This window comes from Vidua macroura, chromosome 1, assembly GCF_024509145.1.
Source record: "Vidua macroura isolate BioBank_ID:100142 chromosome 1, ASM2450914v1, whole genome shotgun sequence".
Classification (NCBI taxonomy): Eukaryota; Metazoa; Chordata; class Aves; order Passeriformes; family Viduidae; genus Vidua; species Vidua macroura.
The window spans coordinates 140,683,898-140,706,727 of NC_071571.1; the positions used below are offsets into that span (position 1 = coordinate 140,683,898).

General features: G+C 41.7%; 1 protein-coding gene across 1 annotated transcript; it reads left to right on the forward strand.

Annotated features, from left to right (window-relative positions):
• The first annotated feature begins 1,533 nt into the window (after positions 1-1,533).
• Positions 1,534-21,287, forward strand: COLEC10 (collectin subfamily member 10). The gene is given in 7 exon segments (XM_053981417.1): positions 1,534-1,790; positions 12,204-12,275; positions 13,697-13,713; positions 13,715-13,769; positions 15,423-15,476; positions 16,427-16,522; positions 17,997-21,287. Coding segments are annotated over 7 exon segments (834 nt in total). The 5' UTR covers positions 1,534-1,642; the 3' UTR covers positions 18,389-21,287.
• The last annotated feature ends 1,543 nt before the right edge of the window (positions 21,288-22,830 follow it).

The following is a 22,830-nucleotide window of genomic DNA, read 5'->3' on the forward strand; positions in this document are numbered from 1 at the left end:
GGGGTATGTTAGATGGACAGAGACCACTATTTATTTCTGAAAAACACTGTACACAGTTTAACAAGAAAAAAAAAAAAGTATTTTGGAAAGGGGGACAGTCTGTGAACAGGCTAGAAAGAAAAAGGGAGAGGAGTATCTTGACCCTTCTTGGGACTTTGGCCAACCTTTTATTACACATGAAAGCCTGAAGTCAGAGCCTTTCTTCAGACTTTAAGTAAAGGTATTTGCTTTTACATCAGTACTGCTACTTATTCTGTATTTACTAACTTTTCCGATCCATTAAATCTAATTTTGCAGCCTAAAGGCTGAAACACAGGACTAGGGAACCAAATACTCTCTTAAATAATGAGGAAAGCCTCTCAAAAGCTATTAACATAGGAAATACATTTCTTTTCCTAAGATGGAAAGCAAACACCCTCTCACACACTACATAGCTCAAAAGCCTTGTTCAGCTTTTTTAGTAGCTATCTCATTGTGTGAGAAACCAGAAGTTTACAAAATTCCTGGAAATATTACAAATAGTCATCTCCCCATTCTTTTCTGCCAGGCTACCTTGAACATCTTCCTATCCCTGGTCACTGTGCTCTCCTTAAGAGAAAGCTACAGCTTTTTCTAGAAGGGATAGCACACAGGTATGTGTCTGTCATAGCTCCTTCCAAAAGGAAGGATGCATGCAACCTGTTCCTCCACCCTACACTGGTTTCAGGGTCCCAGCAGCCAGCTGAACACCTGAAGGTTACCTCAGGACTCAAACCAGCTGGAGTTTCCTCTGGACAAGCCAAAAATAATGTTGGGATCTATGCTACACCACTGTCCTGATATATGGCCTCTCCCAGTGCGTGGGAAGAGTGATATGGGAGAAGGTGATGCAGTCATTCAAGCTCATCTTGTTCTGTGTCTTCCGTCCTGAAGTTTGTCCCTTCTGTACTCTGTCTACCGACACGATCTGGGCTTGGGGCTAGCATTGTGGAGCTACCTGCATGCATAAACCCATCATTTGTGGGTTTCAGGCTAAAACACCCATGGATAATGTCAACTTTTCATTTGCTACTCTGGGGGCTGTGGGTACCTGACACCCAAAAGGTGAGATATAGCACCAGGGATTTCCACCCACGGTGGACTGACAGCTTGTCTGTTGTCACTAACAGTCTCCTTGGTGGAAAGCTTTTATGGAAATGTATCTCTACATGTTATATGAAGTCTGCATTACCCTTCCAGCACACAACCAGCCAAATGTATCCTATAACTAATTAGTACACACTTGGATACAATACTAAAATCTTTTGTCCCTTGAGTAAGTGAAATGCTGGGCATGAAGAATCAGTGCCGAGAGGCAAAAAAATTACAAGAGAGATATTCCCATATGTTGGAGAAATTTTCCATGGCAAAAGCAGCTAAATGTCTCACTCAGATAAGAGATAAATTGGAATAAACAGCTGTCAGTGTTAAATAAATATCCTGGATAATGTGCAGGACAGAAATAACTACAGCATTGTCAAACTCCTTTCTTCACTTTATTTAGCTGTTCTTGCATGTAGCTCTCAAGCTTTCCACTGCTCCAGTTAGTGAAGCATTTATTTTTGAGTCAGCTGCATTTCTTAAGACTGTAACAACGAAAGGCATTTCCTGAGAAACTGCAAGGATGAGCAGCAAGAAAGAACAACAGCTAACAAAGTATGGGACCCTTGTAGTGTTTTTTATCTTGCAAATTCAGATTTTTGGTTTTGATGTTGATAATCGACCTACAACAGATGTCTGCTCAACACACACAATTTTACCTGGACCAAAAGGTGAGGAATTATCAGGTTGCTAATGCTGAGACTGGTATTGATAAAGGCTGATTTTTTATCAATAGGGACATGGAGGGCTTGTGGCATGGGCTGGGCATGAAAGATGTGAAATATTGCAGATCTTAGAAACATCTAGTAAACTGTAACTGTAACTGCAATGAGGGGAAATGAAGAAAGGAGATTTAAATTTTCATTTCTTTAGTTTCCGGAACAGTGTCACATATTTTCATATAAGTTAGAGGTGTCTTTTTGCATCTTTCTTCAGCTACACAAATCTTCTGTTAATTCTTGTGCTCATCACACAATGAAAACAGCTAACAGATACAAACTGAGGGACTTGTTCAAAAGTACCTATTGTGAACTGTTAACGGTCTGCTTTGCATCTACAGGTAGGGAGAGATGTACAATATTTAAAATGACCAAACTACCATTATTTTCAAATGTTTATTTGTAAATACATCTCTGCTATATTCATCAGACCTGATCCAATAGCTCCTGTTGAATTAAACAGGACCTTTGCTACAAATTTCAACAAGAACTAGATCAACTCTGACATGTACAGCTCTTTAATCTTCAAAACACTTTGCAAATATCTGAAACCAAATTTTCTGCATTAACTTACTTTTTCTGTAAGACACAGAGCACACTACTACAGAACTCAAAAAGTCAGTGGAATTGCCTGAAGGGTATCTTATTAGGTCCATGACATACAAATCTATCTTGCAGTGACAGATCTAAAATATATATTCCACACCATGGCTATTGCAGTTTCAAACTATGGCTTTCTTTTTAGTAATTCATTCTATTTTTCTATAGGCTACAGACTGAGAGGAAAATATGCAGCTGATTTAAATTTAAAGCAGAAAAATATTATCAAGTCAAGAGCACTGCTATAGATTCATTTGTTTTTATGATGGATTATTCAAATGCATGTTGCTTAAAGGACCATTTTTAATCAGAAAATTAATTTCTTTATGATTACAATCCAAGCTTAAATATTTGCTGCCACAGATATATGCAGAGAGATGTAATGATCCCCAAGGGAGCTAGTGGGTGTTGGTTTAGTTAGTATCTAAGTAACGGCAGGCTGGAGAACAAAGTTTGACAGAATTGTGTTTAACAAGTCACAAGGCTAATGAGGGAGTCTCGTGACAACACAGAGTAGCTGGGATGCCAGATGGCTTCTGTGGTCTACCTTGTATAGGGAGCATTTAAAGGGTAGATATCATTGTTCTTTGTAAGTGGAGTACTGAGAAAATCAGGATTTAATCATTACCAGTCCTATGCTTCCTGGCTGACATCAAGATGAGACCAGCAGTTTATTGGCACAGCTAAATCTACTGCTTTAGATCACCATCGCCAAGATCTATGACTGGTAGAAGGAGTATTGAGTATAAATCACCTCCAAATTACTAGCTCATATCCACTGCAGGTCGTCAAATACATTTTGGAGACTATGTGATATGATCCTATACGATTAATTTCAGTTCCTACCAGAGCTGAGCTAACCCAGGACAGTTACAAGTAGTCCTTAACGGCGCTGGTTGTTTTAACTTCCAGTCATCTGGGCAATTAAAGACCAAGCAGGCTGAGTGTATGAACTACTCTGTTACTTCTCAGACATCCCTTGTAGCCAAGGATGAAACATGCTTACCTAATATGCCTGAAGAAAGTCTGTCCTGCTGTCAGTTTTCCTTCATCCATCTTATGTCTATGACTCAGAGCACATGATCCCAAGCTTATGACCACAACCACAGGCAGAACTTTGCTGTTTAAACTCTAAGTGTGATAATGGACAAGCCTCTGACTTTTGCTGCTGTATTTTTTATACCCTGTGCTACATCTCTCATGTCCCTTTGTCCACTGTTCTCTTAGAAATGGGTTTTGACTCATCCTGAACAAGTTTTACCCCCTCACCTCCACCTGCTCGGCATCTCAGCTATGGTAAAACATGGTGGTGCTTGCAGAAGACAGAGGTGCTGATCTCACACACTATGTTGACCAGCTGTTTCTACCACCACAGGCTAGATTCCTCTTGGGGCAACTTCCTCCTTCCATGAGAACATGGAAGTGTCAATGGGCCAAAGCAACCAGAAATGCAAGGAATTAAAAGGTCTTCAATAGCTGTAAGACTTCCTACAGTGTCCCACCTTGCCTATCCCAGTGCAAGGCATAAATTCTCCTATAGTCTAGATCCTATAGTCTAGATCTGTGTGCTACCAGTGGATGGACCCTGGTCCTATGCAGCAGAGATAGATACTGCTGTTTCCATCACAGTACAGTGCAGAGGAGAGCACTGAGGGAGAAGTGGAGGGGTTTGGAAAGTTCAGAATTTATAACCCTTTACTGTCTGCACTAGTGGAGGCTGCATGACTCAATCCTCTAGGCATTCACAGTTGCTACAGGAGCAAGCTCTCAACCTCTTCACATGCTCACCCTGAAAATCACCTGTTCAAGAACGGTTGTGAAGATAGGCCACTTACACAATCCACATGTAACTTGTCCAAGTTACTTTGTGCATGCCATATTCTTCCCCTTCAAAAACATCTCTTTGTTATGCTCAAATCTGAGATGTCACAAGAGAAGTATGACAAGAGCAGTGGGATGAAAAAAGGGTAATGGCAGGCTGATTACCAGAAAAATCTCCAAACTGCCTATGACAGCCCCACCAAATCCCAGAAAGCATGAGGCAAAACCAGAGGCCATTGTGTACAACAGTAAGAGCTAGAAAATACTCTGGAAGACTGCAGTCTCCCAGGAAGAGGAGGAATGCAGTGAATGTCCTGTCAGGTTTGCAGGTTGTGCTGCAAGGACAGCAGTGTGTCTGAGCTCCAGTGCCCGGTGCAGCAAACTCTGCGGGTTCCAGCCCCACCTCTGGTGGCTCACATGGTGCTCACCAGGTGCTGCTGTCCCCCCCAGCTGCTGATTCCCCTCACTGGGATAAGCAAATGAAACCTGAAGCTTGTTTGCCAAGAATTATGCAAAGAAATTTGCCAAATGGGCACTCCAGAAAAAATGGAAAATTAAAAAGAGGCAGATGTTGGCACTCTTCTCCATTTCCTTTTCTAAGCAACACTCAGGTCTCTTCTTAAAGAGAGGGGATTATTTTCAATGAAAAGAGCCCACTGCAATGGCTGTCTTGTACCGCCTTCCTGAAAAAAGATTTGAGGTACACAGCCAGCTGGCTTATATGGTAGTTAAGAACAGAAATGTGTGAGGCATTTTCTAGGATTCCCTAGGAACACCCCTACCCCTCTTATCCCCTGCCCTCCCCCCACCCCAAAAAAAAAAAAAAAAAAAAAAAAAAGAAAAAAGAAAAGAAAAGAAAAGAAAAGAAAAGAAAAGAAAAGAAAAGAAAAGAAAAGAAAAGAAAAGAAAAGAAAAGAAAAGAAAAGAAAAGAAAAGAAAAGAAAAGAAAAGAAAAGAAGAAAAAAAAATTCACAAGTAGAGATTTTCAGTGTTCGTAACTAGTGATTTTTGATGTTTGACCTGAGATATTAGGAACAACTTGGTCCTAGCTGGGCTGTTGTGGCACAGGAACTCTGAAAACTTACATCTTACATCAGCTAACACTGATTCACAGTTGAGTAACTGGGGCAGTAATGACCATATTTTGTACTTCATTGACTTGAATCCAAAGAGAGCCAAGAAATGAAGCATAAATGAAACAATGGATTTAACAGGGCAGCCAGGTTATTGGCCTAGCAAAAGCAGTCATGGCCCTATTGCTGACTTTCTACCCTTCCAAGCCTGGAAGCAAAGCAGGCTGGCTGTTGCTGCTGCTGAGAAAGGGTCTGAGACTGCGGGGAGGCAGCAGCTAACACAGTGAGAGCAAAGGCACCAGCTGTTGTGGCCCTGGCAGCATCAGGAGGATCAGGCTCTGCCCCCTCTGCATTTGAGGGGTGTCCCAGCTCTGTCCTTTCCTCCAGCGTGCTCTCCCCTGGAGACTGCAAGCTCTGATCTGCAGAGGAAGTTTTAAGTGTTGACATAGATGAGACAGGAGTTGACCTGCTCTGAGTAAATCAGTAAGCAACAACATGAGGGTAGAAATAAGCAGAGGACGACCCAAAACTGACTTCTGAACTCCCATTAAATATGTGAGCAGGGGCTGGCACTGCAGAAGCTGGTTTCACATGGATTTATGGGATCTCAACACTTCAGAAGACTGGCTCTAGATCTTGCTATTTGTCCCTGATCCCAGTTCATCTTCTTTGAAATCCAGACACAAAAACTTTGAACGTCTTGAATCAGATCCAGGTTGAGAGACTGGAACGAGATGAAATCTGAAGAGCACCAGGAGTTTCCCATAGCAGTTTAGATGTAAAATGTTTCCTTATCATTATTTCTGAAAAATGGTGCTTATAAACTCTGTGACATTGGCTGGTACCTCAAAATAGCATTTACTGTGGTCACCAGTATAGCTGTCCATCTCTCAGCTTTAATTGTGCTTACGCAGTTCCACTCCTGGAAAATCTGAAACTCTTTCAGAAACCAGATATGCTGCTATCCACGTTGCCTTCCAAAAATATAAAATGCCTTACCACATCCTATAGCTGTTCAAATCTATAACTAAATTTCCCTCTTAGTGCCTCACTTTTGATCTGAAGAGTCCTTTAATTTCAATACATAATTCTGTTTTTCATGGCTTCCAGAATTCCTCATTTTAGCACACAGTAAATTTCTGGAAATTATCAGCCTGAGCTACAAGGCTCAGGGGACTTAAATACATAAATTCAAGAGATAGTGGGTCTGTATTTCTTACCTATGGCAGTCTGATTCCTCACTGAAGCCACCATAATTCATGGGTCTCTGAGATCATATATGAATGGCAGCGCAAGAGGCTGGGAAAATCAAATCAGGCGGACCAAGTAAAAGGAGAATCAAGAATTATTGAAATTATTTCTGTGTTATTAAAGAAATAATGTATATTCCATTAATGCACAAAAGTCCACACTTTCAAATAATACAAGTCAGCAGAGGTTCACTGAGCCTACTGATGGCTTGGGTATGCCTCATGCAATGCAATAAGAGAGGGGGGTATTTCTAATGAAGTCCCATTTATAAGTAGAAAAGCAATCAGAGAATTTTTTTTTTTTTTTTTTTTTTGAAGATTCTTTTTATTTTACAAGGGAAGGGCTTGTATTGTGTAATTTGAACCTGGGTGAAGAAAGATAATCTATGTAAGAATGCTGCATATGTAAGAGCCCTGCATGTTCCTGCAGGACACCTGGGAAAGTGACCATGAGTGCAGTTTCACACTACAGCTGAACATACTACTCAACTCTCAGATTTTCTGACAAAAAAGGGAGGCCAAACATCTTCTTTTTCTTCCACTCTGACCATGTGGTCCCCGCTTCACCTTGTGCTGGCTCAGCTATTTCACAGACTCACAGAATATTCTGAGTTGGAAGGGACCCACAAAGATCATTGAATCCAGCTCTTACACGAATGGCCCATCTAGGGATTGAACCCACCATCTCAGCATTGTCAGCACAGGGCTCTGGCCAAACCAGGCTCTTCACTGAGCTGCTTCAGCCCACTCAGTAAATTTGTGTATCTGCCTCATTGATAGTCCTCTGTTTAGGGAGATGAATTTCTTCAAAATAGGGTGAACAACATCAGGCAGAGGGAAGGGAGGCATACAGGACAGTGCTGGGAACTGAGGGGAGGAGGAAGGACAGGGAAGGGAGCATCACGTCAGATAGGCAGCTGATGTCAAGAAATCCTTCCTCACTAGCCAAATGCATATGAAAGCAAGAATGCACACTCTTATGGGAAATTTGCTAAGAACCTAAAAGACACTGAAAGTGAAATCAGAGGAAATTTTGAGTCTTTCCATTGACATAACTGTGACGTGTGCATACATTGGAAATACCAACTGGGCTGTGTTTTCTTATTTCTTAAAGTCTGTGACTCCCTCTAGTGACAAACCCTCTCGGTAGATATTGTGCAGGCCCAAGTGCTGCAAAGGCTCTTCCTGCTCAGGGTCACTCCGTGTCCCAAGCTACACAGCAAATCCTGTGGCTATCTGTGGGGTTCTTCCAGGAGGGCAGGCATTCAGTTGTTCCTCTAGGGTTCTCAAGGCTTCAGAATTATGCTCATCTCCTTATCCATTTAGTTTGGATAAGGAGAGGCAGAATGCCCAGGAGAGGCAGAAATCACCTATACTCTTCACATTCAGTCTCTGGAGGTGGGGAGGGTCCATCTGCCACCTCAGGTGGGACTAAGAGCATGAAAAATGGAGCTCAGCAGAACCGTGTCACATATGTAACAAATTCCATACAAAGCCTTTGTATGGAAAGCAAATTAGTCCTTGGGCCCAGGGCTTTTCAAAGACTCTTTGGCTGGTAGTGGGATTTTTTTCAATTTAGAGTATCTGGTGTAGGAGGACAACTGTGCTGTAGCCCAGCATAAGTGATGTTTCTATTATTTGAAAGGGTGGGCATGTCCTGGATTCTGGAGGGAGACACACCTGCAAAAGAGAGGATGAGAGAGCATTAACATTTCTGTAGTATTTTTGCTCAGGAGATGGGAACTGGAGCTGACCTGAGGCCCTGGCACACCAGCACACCTGACAAAGTGGTCCCAGGGGGTCTCTTAGGACAGCTCCAAATGTGCTGAGAGGTATTCATGCATAAGCCCAGTTCAGAGTCTCCTCTCAGCTTAAGCCTTCAGACAGCCTGCAGGCATGGTCTCAGCCTGATGCAGATAAACATGGGCTCTGAAACCCCCAGGAATTACACCCAGGTTATCCAAGAGCCATGGTCAGCCCTTGATTACAAAACTTGGACAGTCATTAAATACCTGTGAACAATATTTATGAACTTGAAAACATCCTACGTTCAAGAATACAAACCAGATAAACTGCCTACAAAAGATTCAGCAGGGAAATCTAAGTCACTTCAAGATCAGTAAATTCTTACTAATTAAATTCTTACCAAAGGTAACCTCTCAACATTTAGTTATTTAGTGGTTTTTAGTCAAACTCCAAAAAAGACAGAGCCCCTTTCAACTGCCTAAAAATCCTGCTGGTAATTAGATCTTCAGCATTTTCCTGAGCTTGTTTACAGAAGGTCTGTGGTTCCCTCTCAATTACAATTAAAATTTTCTAATGGCTGCAAAATTTACTTACTTCTTATGGCTTCTGCTTTTCTGCCTTGCACAGTCCCAAGCTGGGAGATTCTAGTAATTTACTGCTTCAGGTGTATCTTTTGGCAATCTGGTATTTCATATCTGTGACACACAAGAAACCAATCAGCTTGAGGAAATAATAACAAGGCTGAGAAATAGTCTTACTTCGGTTAATGACTCCAAGTGCTTCTTCACCCATGCTTCAAATGCCAGTGCAGTATATTATCTGACATCCCTGAGACCACAGTTTTAAAGTGACAATCTGCTAATTAGGTTAAAATTTAACCTGACACTGCCCCAAGTGCAAAGCAGCACAAAGGAGAGGTTAACCTCTAGGTAGAGAAAACAAGCATTTGAGGTCAGGGATCAAAAAATTTGTGTTGCACAGAGCACACTACTACAGAACTCAAAAACCCAGTCTGGAGTACTAGCAGGACAGATTTTTGTCCTGGAAGATTAAAAAAAACAGGTGGCTAGTGCAGTGGGATGGCTAGTCCACATGAAGTCTTAGAGGAAAGGGAGGGATACTTATGGTAAACTAGAAATAAAACCAACTCAAACCCTGCCCAAAACAGTCAGCCAACCTCTCACAGGCTCTCCTACCTGGTTTCAAATCACAGCAAGACCACAAGAGGGAGGCACAACCCAAGAGTTCACATTTCGTGCCAAAATTTGAGATCGCAGCACACGGCAGCTAAAGGAGGACATAGCGTGTACCATATGAGCAGGTACTGGGCTTAATCTAGTCTTGAATTAACAATAAAATGGTATCACTAACTAATACTGTCTGTTTCTACCTTTGTTTTGTAATGGCCTACCTATTCTCAGTTGACAGCTGGGGAGAAAAGCAGGATTACCCTCTCTTAAAAATTACTGTTCTTCCCATTTTCCTGGATATGAAAAGTAAGAGAGAATGTGGCAGGCTTCTTTACACCAAGATGAAACAGGTGAGGGAACTTAACTTATTTCCCTCTCCCTTAGATTTTTAGAGGTCTTAAGCAAAAATTTGGATCACATCAGGTTTTAATAAAAGTCGAGGCACTCCCTGACCTCTGGAAATCTCCAGAACAAACTGTGCCACACCTTTCACTCCTCTCCCCTGTCAGCTCTCAGGCTGATGGTCCATACAGGACAACGTAGCTTCAACTCCAGCAGCCCTAGGTGGGAAAATCTTGTTCCAAAGTCCCTCAGGAAAAGTCATTGGATCTTTCAGTGGTTCAGAATGTTGAAACTGAGACAGGAATAAAACATCTTTAGAAAGTAATCACAGCTACTCGACTTGGATATTGACTTTCTTTCCTGGGTTCTATTTTTATTTGTTTCAGAAATTAGAAAGAGAGGCAGAGGGAGAGGGAAGGGGAGGTGGAGGGGGAGAGGGGAGAGGAGAGGAGAGGAGAGGAGAGGAGAGGAGAGGAGAGGAGAGGAGAGGAGAGGAGAGGAGAGGAGAGGAGAGGAGAGGAGAGGAGAGGAGAGGAGAGGAGAGGAGAGGAGAGGAGAGGAGAGGAGAGGAGAGGAGAGGAGAGGAGAGGAGAGGAGAGGAGAGGAGAGGAGAGGAGAGGAGAGGAGAGGAGAGGAGAGGAGAGGAGAGGAGAGGAGAGGAGAATCAGGAATGAATGGGCAGTATTTTTCAGAAAAAATGAGACCAATGTAATGATCAGCCTTAAAGCAACCATGGGAAGGTACTTTCTCCCCAGACCATTAAAAAAATCATTGAGCTATTTGCCACAGGATATTTATTATAAGGGCCAAAGGTATAAATTGGTTTAAAAGGCACAACGTTAATTGGTGGAGGGAAGAATCACTAGTGGCTGTTCATGAGGGGAAGGGATGCAGTGCTTGGCTCAGGTAAGCATTGAAACCATTGCTATGAGAGACTGGAAGTGGCTGGCTGGGTCATAGTCACCCTCAGTACACCTCAGTTCCCTGAACAATTTCTGCTGGGGCTGCAGGCACCACCCTTGGTGAGAACAGGTTATTGGTCTTGTCACATACTGCTGTTCTGTCCTCACCTCTCTGGCTGACATCCAGACACACTTCCCTCTCTTGGCTCTCCATACACGGAACGACAGCCTTCTCCCCTTCTGGGCAGCAGGCACAGACACAACTGGCTGCCACTACCACGTGAGATCCTGGCTGAGCCAAGAGGCTGTGGCACTGCTTCCCACTGCACAGCAAGGCTCATTGCCAGCACGGGCAGGGAACAATGGGAGAGGCTCTGGAAGGCTGCCCATGTTCAGTGATGGCCCTTTGGTGCAGGCGAGTTGTGTGTCCCTTCCCTCCTTCCTTCCTTCCCTCCTTCCTTCCTTCCCTCCTTCCTTCCTTCCCTCCTTCCTTCTTCCCTCCTTCCTTCCTTCCCTCCTTCCTTCCTTCCCTCCTTCCACTTCCTTCCCCTCCTTCCTTCTTCCCTCCTTCCTTCCTTCCCTCCTTCCTTCCTTCCCTCCTTCCCGCCTGCCTGCTTTGCCTGCCCAGCATTGTAGGCTACTTGTGGAAGGAAGTAACATTTCCTTCTGACTCATTGCTGCCTTGCACCCTTTACACTATACGCTGCACAGTGAGAGACTGTCTTCCAACAGAGAACTATACAGGAACCTGTGTAATAGGGTCTCAATTGCATTTAGAGGAAATCTCTGCACTTACCATAACAACTGCAATGATTTTGCCTCTTACAGATACTCTGTGTATGACCTTTCAAAATCAAGCATTGGAGTAATTGCAAAACAAGTTTCTTGTATTAACATACAAATGCCATCGGTCAAAAAATGAAGGCAAGAATTGTGTCATATTAAGTGCCAAGGCCTATGTCAAGATCTATTTCAACATATTTGCATTCCCCCTCTCATTCCGAACGCATCTGCATACCCTGAACACAGAGTCATTAGGAATGGCATCACTAGGAACAATTAATAAACACCTGTTGCCTCCCTTGGCAGTTTGCCCCTGTGTGCTCAAGTTTCCCAATACCAAAAGATTCGTTTATTTATCTGCTTTATAGCTAATAATGCTTAAAGTGTAGGAGTAGGAATTGCTGTCGTATAATCTTCATGTTGCAACAGTCTCTCTGAAAGGGAAAGTTTTAATTTTTCATAATGATGGTCAGATTCCTGATCTCTTTTCTGAAAATTTATCCCATGGCTACTGTGCCTTCAATGTGAAATAAAAAGAAGTCAGTAGGGGAAAAAAACAAAACAAAACAAAACCCATGAACTTTTCTTTCTGTATGAATAGTTATACTTACTGCACTGAGAGAAATGACCAAGATGTTTTACTGTTTTTTTTTGGAAGGGGATGAAGGTGAAAAAGGAGATAGAGGAGAACTAGGCAAACAAGGAAAGGTTGGACCAAAAGGACCAAAAGGTATTTATGATGGCTTTTTGGCTATTGCTGGGATATCAGTATCATTATACACAACTGTACTGATGCATATAATTGGTGTTTAATGCTTTTCATTCCTGTTTCTACCAGTGGATTTCACAATCCCGTCAAACATTAATTGGTAAACATAACAATACTTAAGACAGCTTGGTTCAATTGCTACTGATACTTAAGACAAATATATATGGCTGTCATGAGTGTGATTCAGAAAACCTAGATCATATACATAATCAGAAAAATTACTCTTACTGAAATTAGCCTTTAGTTGAAATTGAATTTTGAGCATTAATTGCCTAGCAATACATCAGGGTGCTCAATAAAATTTGGTTTCAGTTGTCTGTATTATCTGCAGACAAAGCAAAACAAAGCCATACACACACAAATAAAAAGTTCCTCTAATCAAACAGCATCCAAGAATGAGAACAAGTAGTTGCAGATGTTTCAGGACTTGGCTCAATTAAATATGTCCCATATCCACAGTGTGACCTGGGCATATCATTTGGAGGCACCAGATGTGACCGTATCAGCCTTGTTTGCATATTCTAATTTGAAAGCTTAATTTATCTTTAGAGTTTAAATGACAATGCATATCCAAGATATGCATCTTGTATATATATAGTATATATATATATATATCCTTCCCTTGACTATAGCTTCAGACTAATCAGTAAAGTTTTTACTTTTATATAGAAACTTTAAAATCACTCTGTTATTATTATTGTAATAAAAAAACAACTTCTGTTTTTAAATGCATTCTAATGATTTCAATTCTTACCTTAAAATTAACATCAGCTAAGATACAAGGAATTCAGGGAATCATATCATTTACAAAGCATCCTATTGATGTTAAAGTCCTTTTGCAAACTGAGATTCCCTAGATTGGCCTGTCATCATTAGACAGCTATTTCAGAACTAACACTATTTATTAATCAATTAAAAAGGACACCTGATTTTTTGATGCTCTCGAAGACTGGGAAAACACATACAGCAAAATTAAGTAGCTCCCTATTTGCAGTCCTGCTTTGAGAAGGGACTCCCCAGCAAAGCCGTAAGGACTTAGGAAAGTGTTTTGCCTGGGGTAGAGAAAACTAAAAGACATCAGCCGGGTTTGACTGTAAAGTACATCACTAGCAGTTTTAGTTTCTATTTTCTCTAAGACAATACGATGTTCGAACAGGCAATTTTATTAAGGTTCTGTGCAATGTCCTACTGTCGTACCCTAAAGGAGCAGAGATCTGGCTGTACTCTTCCAAATATCCTCAGGGCTGTGCTCACTTCACTTTTGTTACACAGGAGACTGGCCACACTCAGGAAAAACAGCAGCAGTAGAGACCTAAATAGTGCCTCAGAAAAGAAATTACAGCAACCATCCATACTCATTTCCTCTTCGTTTCTTCTCTTAGGAAACAAAGGACTGGTGGGGCGATGTTGGTGACCAGGGAATGCTTGGTAAAATTGGCCCAATTGGTGGAAAGGGTAAGCTCTGGTCTGGGAACATTCTTGGGGTTTTTCCCCTCAAGGTAAATATGTGCTTTATGAGACCTCCAGATATGGAGCAACATTAGATAATGGTACGACCAATGCTCTCCAAATAAAGTTATGCATAAAGATTGGTGATGAGAGTGAACTGAAGTACTCTAGTTTTATTTTCTTCATGCAATATATCCAACTAATTTGGCTAAAATAATTTCTTTTATGACTTATGACATCAATCCTCTTTGGTGGATCTAGTTGAAAGTGATTCTGCTCATTGCATGGGGGCTTGACTAGATGACCTTTAAAGGTCACTTTCACCCCAAACTATTCTATGATTTTGTGGTAAAAGAGAATGGGAGAAATCCAGTTCCTGTGAAGTAAATCCTCTGAACACTCTGAGACAAGTTTGTGCCTTTGATTTGGATGCTGAAGGCCTAAGTCAATGTCCTGCTGCTGCTGAGGATGCCACACCTTGTCACCTGCAGTGCTGTGGGTCACGTCAGCATCAGTATCAGACAAGAAGAAAATATTTTGACCTGAGGGATTAATTTTCAGAAGTACCTAGAAAACTGAAAACTCAGAGTTATCTCCTAAAATGTCTTAAATCCCCAAAAGAGACAAAAATTAACAATCTCACAAGTTGCTTTTCTTTATCTGAAAGTAAACCAATATTCTGAGCCTTTAAATCAAGCTCTCAACCTGAATGCACAGTTTATTTCTCTTACAGTTTTTTTCTCATTTTCTTTATTTGTGGAAGCAAAAGTCAGTGTTTAAATCTATGACTAAACATTGGAGTTCTTAATGAAGCAAGCCTGAATTCCAGCTTGCAAGTGTCAAGCACTGCTAATTAAAATGACAGATAACATCTAGATTCTTTAAAAAAACATAACCATATAAAGTAAAAAGTACATAAAAACACAGTCATCAATGAGGCAGAGAAAGTATTATTATGTTTTGACCTCTGAAGGTTTTATTCATAAAAGAGCTGACATGAATTTCAGATAAAGTCCAGCTGTTCCTGATCCAAATCACAATTGAGATTTTTTAAAGAACATGTCACCTCCAGTTATACAGTAGCAGAGCATTTGGAGAAGTATTTTTATCATTTTTATAATTTACAAAAGAGAGGGAAAGCAGTTGGATGCAAATAAATCACATTTCCATAAACTGAACTGAAATGCTGCTCCTTAATGACCTCCCTCCATGTAGGTGCCCACACATGCAATCTCTTGCATTCATTAATTCAGTGGCTTAGAGCACATCTGCTGCCTCATCTCACCATGGAGCTACTGAACCTGGGGAAGGGCTCTGTCCTGCAGCCCCTGAGAGAACCCTGACTTCACCTTTTCAAGATTTCTTGAGTGCTTTCAGCCTCTCAGGATCATTTTGCAGTTTATATTTAAAGTAAGTGGTACCAGGAACCAGCAGCACACAAGATGCCTGTGTTATCAGTGAGTTAGCTATTAAAGGGTTCTCATTTCCATGCACCAGAATTAATTGTGGTTTGTTTAACTTGGCATGTCTTCCAGTACAGTCCATCAGAGCTTCCTATCAAAAGCACACTGTTAATATATTATTAAACAGGTTTTTGAATATGCTTCCCTGATATATGCACTGTCTGAGATCTGAGAATATATTTCCCTCTTTATTCAGGTGACAAAGGAGCCAAAGGCTTACCAGGGGTTTCAGGAAAAAAAGGAAAAGCAGGTATGCTATGCATCCTTCTGTGCTGAATGGTCAAATCTGATGGATCTTTGATTTCAGGGTTGGTTTGTATGGAATTCCATGAAATGTTGAGGCCCAAGGAAAATAGATTGAAATGCCCAAGTAGAATAGATGAAATGTAATTGAGGCCCAAGGAGAATAGATGAAATGTAAGGAAGAAACTGAAAATGTTTTTGTTCAACAAAACAAAGGAGAGTGTAGGGAGATGACTGATTCCTATGAATACACCAGCATACACAAAATATGAAGCCACCCAAGTTCATGGGCAATATTTGGTATCATGAAAACTAACACACAGGCCAGCCGTATGCATTTAAACTGGATACTAGAAGAAAGTTTCTTAGTATCAAAGGAATTAAGCCCTTTAACAGTTTTCTAATAGGTGCATTGGGATGAAAAAGTAAGTGATTTTAGACAGAAAGATAATCTGTTGTCAAATTAATGCAATGCATTTGCTTACAGGAGGAAAATTTGATTCTGAACTAGAAACCTAGTAACCTTGAATGGCTACCCACCTTGAACTTGTATACTTGTGTTTATTTTTAAGAGATTGCATATAAAATGACCATTTGGTGCTTAATGGGAAACCATCAGCAACTTATTTTGTTTCTGAGAAAAATAAAAGAACAAACAAAACCTCTAGCAAGCCAAATTCCAGTTTAAAAAAAAAAAGATTAACTGAGACTTCAGTGCTTGAAAGATATTAATTATTTGGGTTGGTATTAACTTGCTTAAGCCAGTTAGCAAGGGAATGTACAGAGTCAAAACATTAAACACTTTGATCAACAGAAGTGTAGCCAGTGGGGTAAGGTGAGACTGGCTCTCCATAAGTGGAGCCCAGGTCTTCAGAAGGGCTACAGGTGACTCTCCATGCACACACACACCCAAATGCTTCTAAATAGGTAAATCCTCTATCCTTTGTGTTGCATCAGGCACGGTCTGTGACTGTGGAAGGTACCGCAGATTTGTTGGACAACTGAATATCAATGTTGCTCGTCTTAACACATCCATCAAGTTTGTGAAGAATGGTAAGGATCCTTATGTATTTGATGGGATTTGTTTGACTCCAATAACAGTTATCATTGCTATTCTTCTATCATTGTTGTTCTATGGAAGTCTCCACAGATGACCCAGAGAAAGGGTCCTCTGTTTCAGTCACTCTGAAAACCTAAAAGAAGAGACAGTCTTACATATATAAGGATAAAAGGACCAGATGACTAAAGCAAAAAAAATACAGAAGTTATCAACAGCACAAGAGAACACATCATGAAAAGCAAAAGAATGATTTGCTAACCACCTCTGCACTGTCATTCTGCTCAGGTTTGGTGGCCAATCAGGCAATATAAGGCAGAAGTTTGTGCCAGTTGGCTTCAGAGAGGCAGGAAGAGCAATAAGAACCTCTTGATCTTTCTGCTGCCCAGGAAGGCTGCAGACTCAGTACTCTTAGTGTTCCCCTCAGTGCATGCACAATTCTCCTGTAATGAGGGACCAGCACTCGAGGATATGGGTTATAAGAAGGCACGTTTGCAGGCAGTGCTGTTAGGTGGGCAGTGCAAATTGCCCCACTGAAAGGAAGGGAGATTCCTGGCATAAAAGTGATTTTGAGACAGCTCTACCACTGCTTCCAGGACTAGTGTTGTATCAGTAAATTAAATGAATTTGAGACTGTTCTTTGTCACTGTGGGCATCCAGCACAGAACAACAGCCATCTATTTAAAAAATATTATGAAACTGAATGATGTATTATCAAAGAGTTTCCCTCTACTACATTCTAAGCTGTGCCTGGGGTAACTCTTGAATTGTTTGTGAGAGTGTTAATTTTTCTGGGCCAAACTCTGCTCAGGACCACTCCAGCAATCCATTAGCAGAGACAATCAATTTCCAGCAACCCAGGCATGCTCCTTGGCACTACTTAATTCACTAGGCTATAAACTCACTGGTTGAGAGGTCTGCATTTAAAGTTGCTGAGCAACCACAGTTTTCTTTCAAGTCAATGCCACAGTGCTACAGCAGCTCTGAATATCAGGCCATATCTAAAATGTCTTATCTTAGCAGTCACATTCATTTTCATCTACATGGAAAGGGCCTGAAAAGCTATCTATACCCCTGTGTTTCTACCCCTGGGCTCTCTTTCACAATCTATATTCAAGAACATACAAAGCAATAGGGTGATCCAGAATTAGACATTGCCATTTGACAATTTAGCATGCCTTAAGTTGATTAATACTAGACATCCAGGAAACAAAACTCAACTGTCACAGGAGACACGCCAATCAGGACTGCATAGTTCTTGTCCTAATGTGCGCTAAGTGCTTGACAAACCCATTAGTCACATCAATCTCTGATCATGTCCTTATCATTCATCATAAATACAGTAGTGGGAATACTTTTCCTCCTTCCCTTTTATTAATTCTAATGTAAAAATCATCTCATTGTCATATTGGAATAGAATAACCTTCTGCATCTGTTGACATGCCATTAAGCAATTTTTCTTCTTCAAAGTTATAGCAGGTATCAGGGAGACAGATGAGAAATTCTATTACATTGTGAAAGAAGAGAAGAATTACAGAGAAGCCTTGATCCACTGCAGGGACAGAGGAGGATCACTGGCCATGCCTAAAGATGAGGCAACCAATGCCTTGATTGCTGACTACATCTCCAGCAGCGGCCTGTTCCGCGCCTTCATTGGGCTGAATGACATGGAAAGAGAAGGACAGTTTGTGTACGCAGACAACAGCCCACTGCAGAACTACAGTAACTGGAAGCAAGGGGAGCCACATGACCCAGCTGGTCACGAGGACTGTGTGGAAATGCTCAGCACAGGAGAGTGGAACGACTCTGAGTGCCAAGTCACCATCTACTTCGTCTGTGAATTCCTCAAGAAGAAGAAATAGAAGTGCCAGAGAATGTGCCTGGCACCTGCTGTACATACAATAACTCATCCTCATTCATTTATGGTAGAGAGAGCAAATCAGGGATAGGAAACCAGGGTCAGGGCTCAATCCAGCCTTCACATCACTTGGCTAAGCAAGAGTAACTACTGTTTAGTCATCATTGACTGTAAAGTCAGCACAGGTCTGCAGGGGGCATCCAGCCAGTTGTGAATCTTTATTTCATTTCTACATGCATTTTAGGGTTGGTATTTCTATGTGTAATTTTGGGGGGAAATTTAGAGCATGCTGAAGTGAATATAATTTCACCAGTTCCAGAAATAGTAAGATGATTGGTATATAAAGTACTGATGTGGTTTGCAAAGTCCACAGATAGAAAGAACATGACCTTCATTAATCTCTGACTTGCACAGGGAGTCCCAGTAATTTCCCTTATGACTTCAGAGTCAGCTCAGAGTAAAGGTTTTAAGCATCTCTTGGAAAAAATCCTTCTTTTGTTAGAATCATAATTTGAGGTGGAAGGTATCTCTGGAGGTAATTTGGTTAAATCTTGCATGCAAAGTAGGACGAACTTCAAACTTAGAAGTTGTTATACTCTCCTTTATTTGTCTGTGCAATTATATTGCCTGATAGGCACTTATCTGGTCTTCTGTAAAGCTTTTGACACGGTCCCCTACAATAAAATTCTTTTTAAATTGGAGAGATGGATTCAATGGGTGGACTGTTAGGTGGATAAACAATTGGTTAGATGGTCGCATCCAGAGGGATGGATGATCCAGAGGGTCAATGGCTCAGAGTCCCAATGGACATTAGTGACAAGGGATGTCCCTCAGGGTTCTGCAGTGGGACCAGCACTATTTAATATTTTCATTAATGATATAGACAAGGGCATGAAGTGCACCCTCAGCATATTTACAGATGGAACCAAGCTGGGTGGTGCAGTTGACACACCTGAAGGATGGGATGCCATTCAGAGGGATCTGGATGCCATGAGGGAAGTGGCCCATGGGAACATTATGAGGTTTAACAAGACCAAGTGCAATGCGCTGCATTTGAGCTGGGGCAACCCTTGGAATCAGTCCAGGTGACAGATGAACAGATTGAGAGCAGCCCTGCCCAGCAGGATTTGGGGATGCTGGTGGATGGGAGGCTGGACATGAACCAGCAATGTGCACTCACAGACCAGAAAGCCAAACCAGTCCTGGGCTGCATCCAAAGCCCTGTGATTCTGTCCCTCTACTTTGCTCTGGTGAGGCCCTACCTGCAGTGCTCTGTCAGCTCTAAGGTCAGAGAAAGGCGATGGACCTGTTGGAGCAAGTCTAGAGGAGGCCACCAAGATGATTAGCAGGAAGAAGCACTTCTCCTGTGAGGAAAGGCTGAGAGATTTGGTTTTGTTCAGCCTGGGAAAAAAAAAAGGCTTTGGGGTGACCTAATTGCAGCCTTCCAGTACCTGAAGGGAGCCTACAAGAAAGATGGAGAGAGACTTCTTACAAGGACATGTAGTGACAGAACAAGGGGGAATGAGTTTAACTGAAGGAGAGTAGATTTAGGTTAGTTATTAGAAATAAATTCCATACTGTGAGGATGGTGAGCCCAGAGAAATTGTGAATGCCCCGTCCCTGGAAGTGTTCAAGGCCAGGCTGGATGGAGCACTGAGCAACCTGGTCTAGTGGAAAGAGGCCCTGCTCACAGTATGGGGGTTTGAACTAGATGATATTTAAGGCTCCTTCCTACCCAAACCATTCTATGATTCTACGCAGAGAGATCTCACTTATCTCTGTTTCCAGGCCATCAGGCTGGCCTGAAATATGAGGAATTAATTGTACATAGGCACACAAGCCTGCACAGCTTGTAGGCAACCTAAAAACAGATGCAGTAGTTCTAGTGTCTGAAGTCCCCAAAATCTGTGATAAGCATACAGAAGTCTAGCACAAAGAGAACAGTGTAAAGGAAGCAACACCACTCCTGTAGGCTATCAACAGGTACATGTAATATAAGCTATACCATGTGCATTGCTGGTTTAACAAGTGATTCTAGGAACATATTAACTCCCTACTTCAGAAACCAGTGATGTTTGATGTTTAATGTTAAAATCACCCATGCCTTTGTAACACAGGAAGAAACTACAGAACAGGTTTCATCCCCAAGAACCCAGATTCCAGGTGTGGTTGAACAACTTAGTCATGCAGTTCAGAGGGACTCACTAAAAATGATGAGCACTGAACATGAAGGCTCTGCTGTCACTGCCTAGCTACTTAGATGTCCATGTCAGAATGCCCACAAAGAATCACATTTTCATATCTTTGAGAATACTGACAGAGCTTTTTTTCTTCAGACACAGCAAGTGCTTAGTCATGGTTTGCCTTTCCTCACAGCAAGGAGTTGAAGAGAAACCTGAGGGTCATTACAATGCAAGTCTGTAGGTTTTCCTTTCCACCTAACACTAAAAATTAAGGAAAGATATCTGGAAGCTAAGGAGAATGCTAGATGCTCAGCACCACACAGCAACATTCCCTGCAGGTCACGAGCACCAGGTGCACACAGTCCTCCTCTGGGTATACAAAGAGCTGGACCTGCCATCAGCTGCCATCATGTGGAGGATCAGCTCCAAGTCTCCCTTCTGCAAAGGCAACAAAACAATCATATGTCCTCAACCTCACCCTGAACAGGAAAATTCTCCGAACCATTTGCCTGCTTGTTTGACTCTAAGTTCACCTCTCAGCATTGACCAACACAGGAGCATCCCAGGTGACTCGGTGACTCAGAACCACTCTTGTAATCTGGTTTCTCTGACACTTGTTCCTCCAGGAAATCTCCTGTTGCTACCAGCAGTAAATTATCTGTGTTGCTACACACCCTCCAGGAAACTATTTAGACCTGTGAATAAAGGGGTAGGACCACATTTCTTTTCATTGCTCCCCTTCTATGCTATGAGAATATTTGGGCAAGCAAGTTCACTTTGCATGATGTAACTCAGCCTGAATTGTTCCCTCTCTGGGAATTTATTTTCCTCAAAACTAGGCAAAATTACACTTTTTAGGATCCACTGTAATAAACTCATTAAGCTGAACACTTTGGTTTTAGAAGCATTAATGAGTAATGATAAAGAATTAATGATTAATTCAAGAAAAAGCTTCTTGAGAAAAAAATAATGCTTTTAGAAGTTCAAGTCCAAGGCTGCTGGCCTCATTCATAGCAAGTCAGTTCCTACCAATCATGCAGAAGTGGCATAGTAATATCCCTGTGGGTAGGCACAATCACTTCTCCACACTTCCTCTTTACTTCTGACCCAAGAAACCACCAAAACATGCTTACCCAACTGGAGGTCCATATTCTGAAACTCTTGGGCCATACTGAGACCACTGGCTGACAAAATTTAGAGGTGTCCTTAATGCTACATCCATCACAGATGGACCATTTTCCTGTTCTTTAGGAGAAAACTCAGAGCTGGGAGAAGGTGAAAGTGGAGCAATACTTTGCTGCAGGATCAAGCTCTGCCTTAGATTAGACCAGCTGCTCTCCAAGACATTCAAAATCAGGAAATACATGTCTAAATTGAAACTTTAGGGTTTTTTTTGGTGACTATGAATTATGAGTAATCCTGGACTATGCTCCATGTACAGGAAGGAATGACTATCACAGCCTCTGGCTCCATGGCTGAATGATGAAGTGAGTGAGGAACTTGCGCTGGATTTCTACAATGGAAAGGCTGGGACTGCCCAGTTCTTCCATCCTCATACTCTACTACCACACCAGCTTCATCATTACTTAAATAGAAAAAAAAAAAAAATAAACAAACCCAAGCCTTTTACCCACTATGTATTATTGGAACACTGGGGAGAGCTATGCCAGCTGAAACAAGCAGACTTGGGATTGCAGTTCCTTTGCTAACTAGAGAAGAGGGACAGCAGAGGAGCACAGGAGATATCCAATGTTCCAGCCAGCCAGGAATAAGTGTGAGTAGGTGCTTGTGCAGCCCATTCCTGCAGCACTAGTCCCAGTTAATAAATTCTGCCAAGAAGCTGAACTCCTAGGCCAGGCCAAATAAAAAAGCCCATACCACAGAGGAAACCTGGCAGGCAGGTGCCTGCCCCATGCCTTGTGGACACAGACTTGAGCCTTAACTAACTGAAATATTATTGCCATGTTTTACAGAAGAAATATGCTTGCTATAATTAAGAATTTGGGCTACATCTAAGGTTTCCACTGCTAGCCAATGGAAATTCACTGTGGTGGGTAAAGTATCTTTCATACATTAGGTGTATGGAGCCAGGAACATAGGAAATGGTGCCTGACTATTCACGATTTACGGTCCGTTAATGTATGACACCTAAACCATTTTACCCAATCCCAGTATAACTTTTTCACATGTTTTTCTTTCCATTATTCCCAGGCTGAATGTTCTTGTTTCAATTTATGCTTGCTGTTTCTTGTCCTTCCACTAC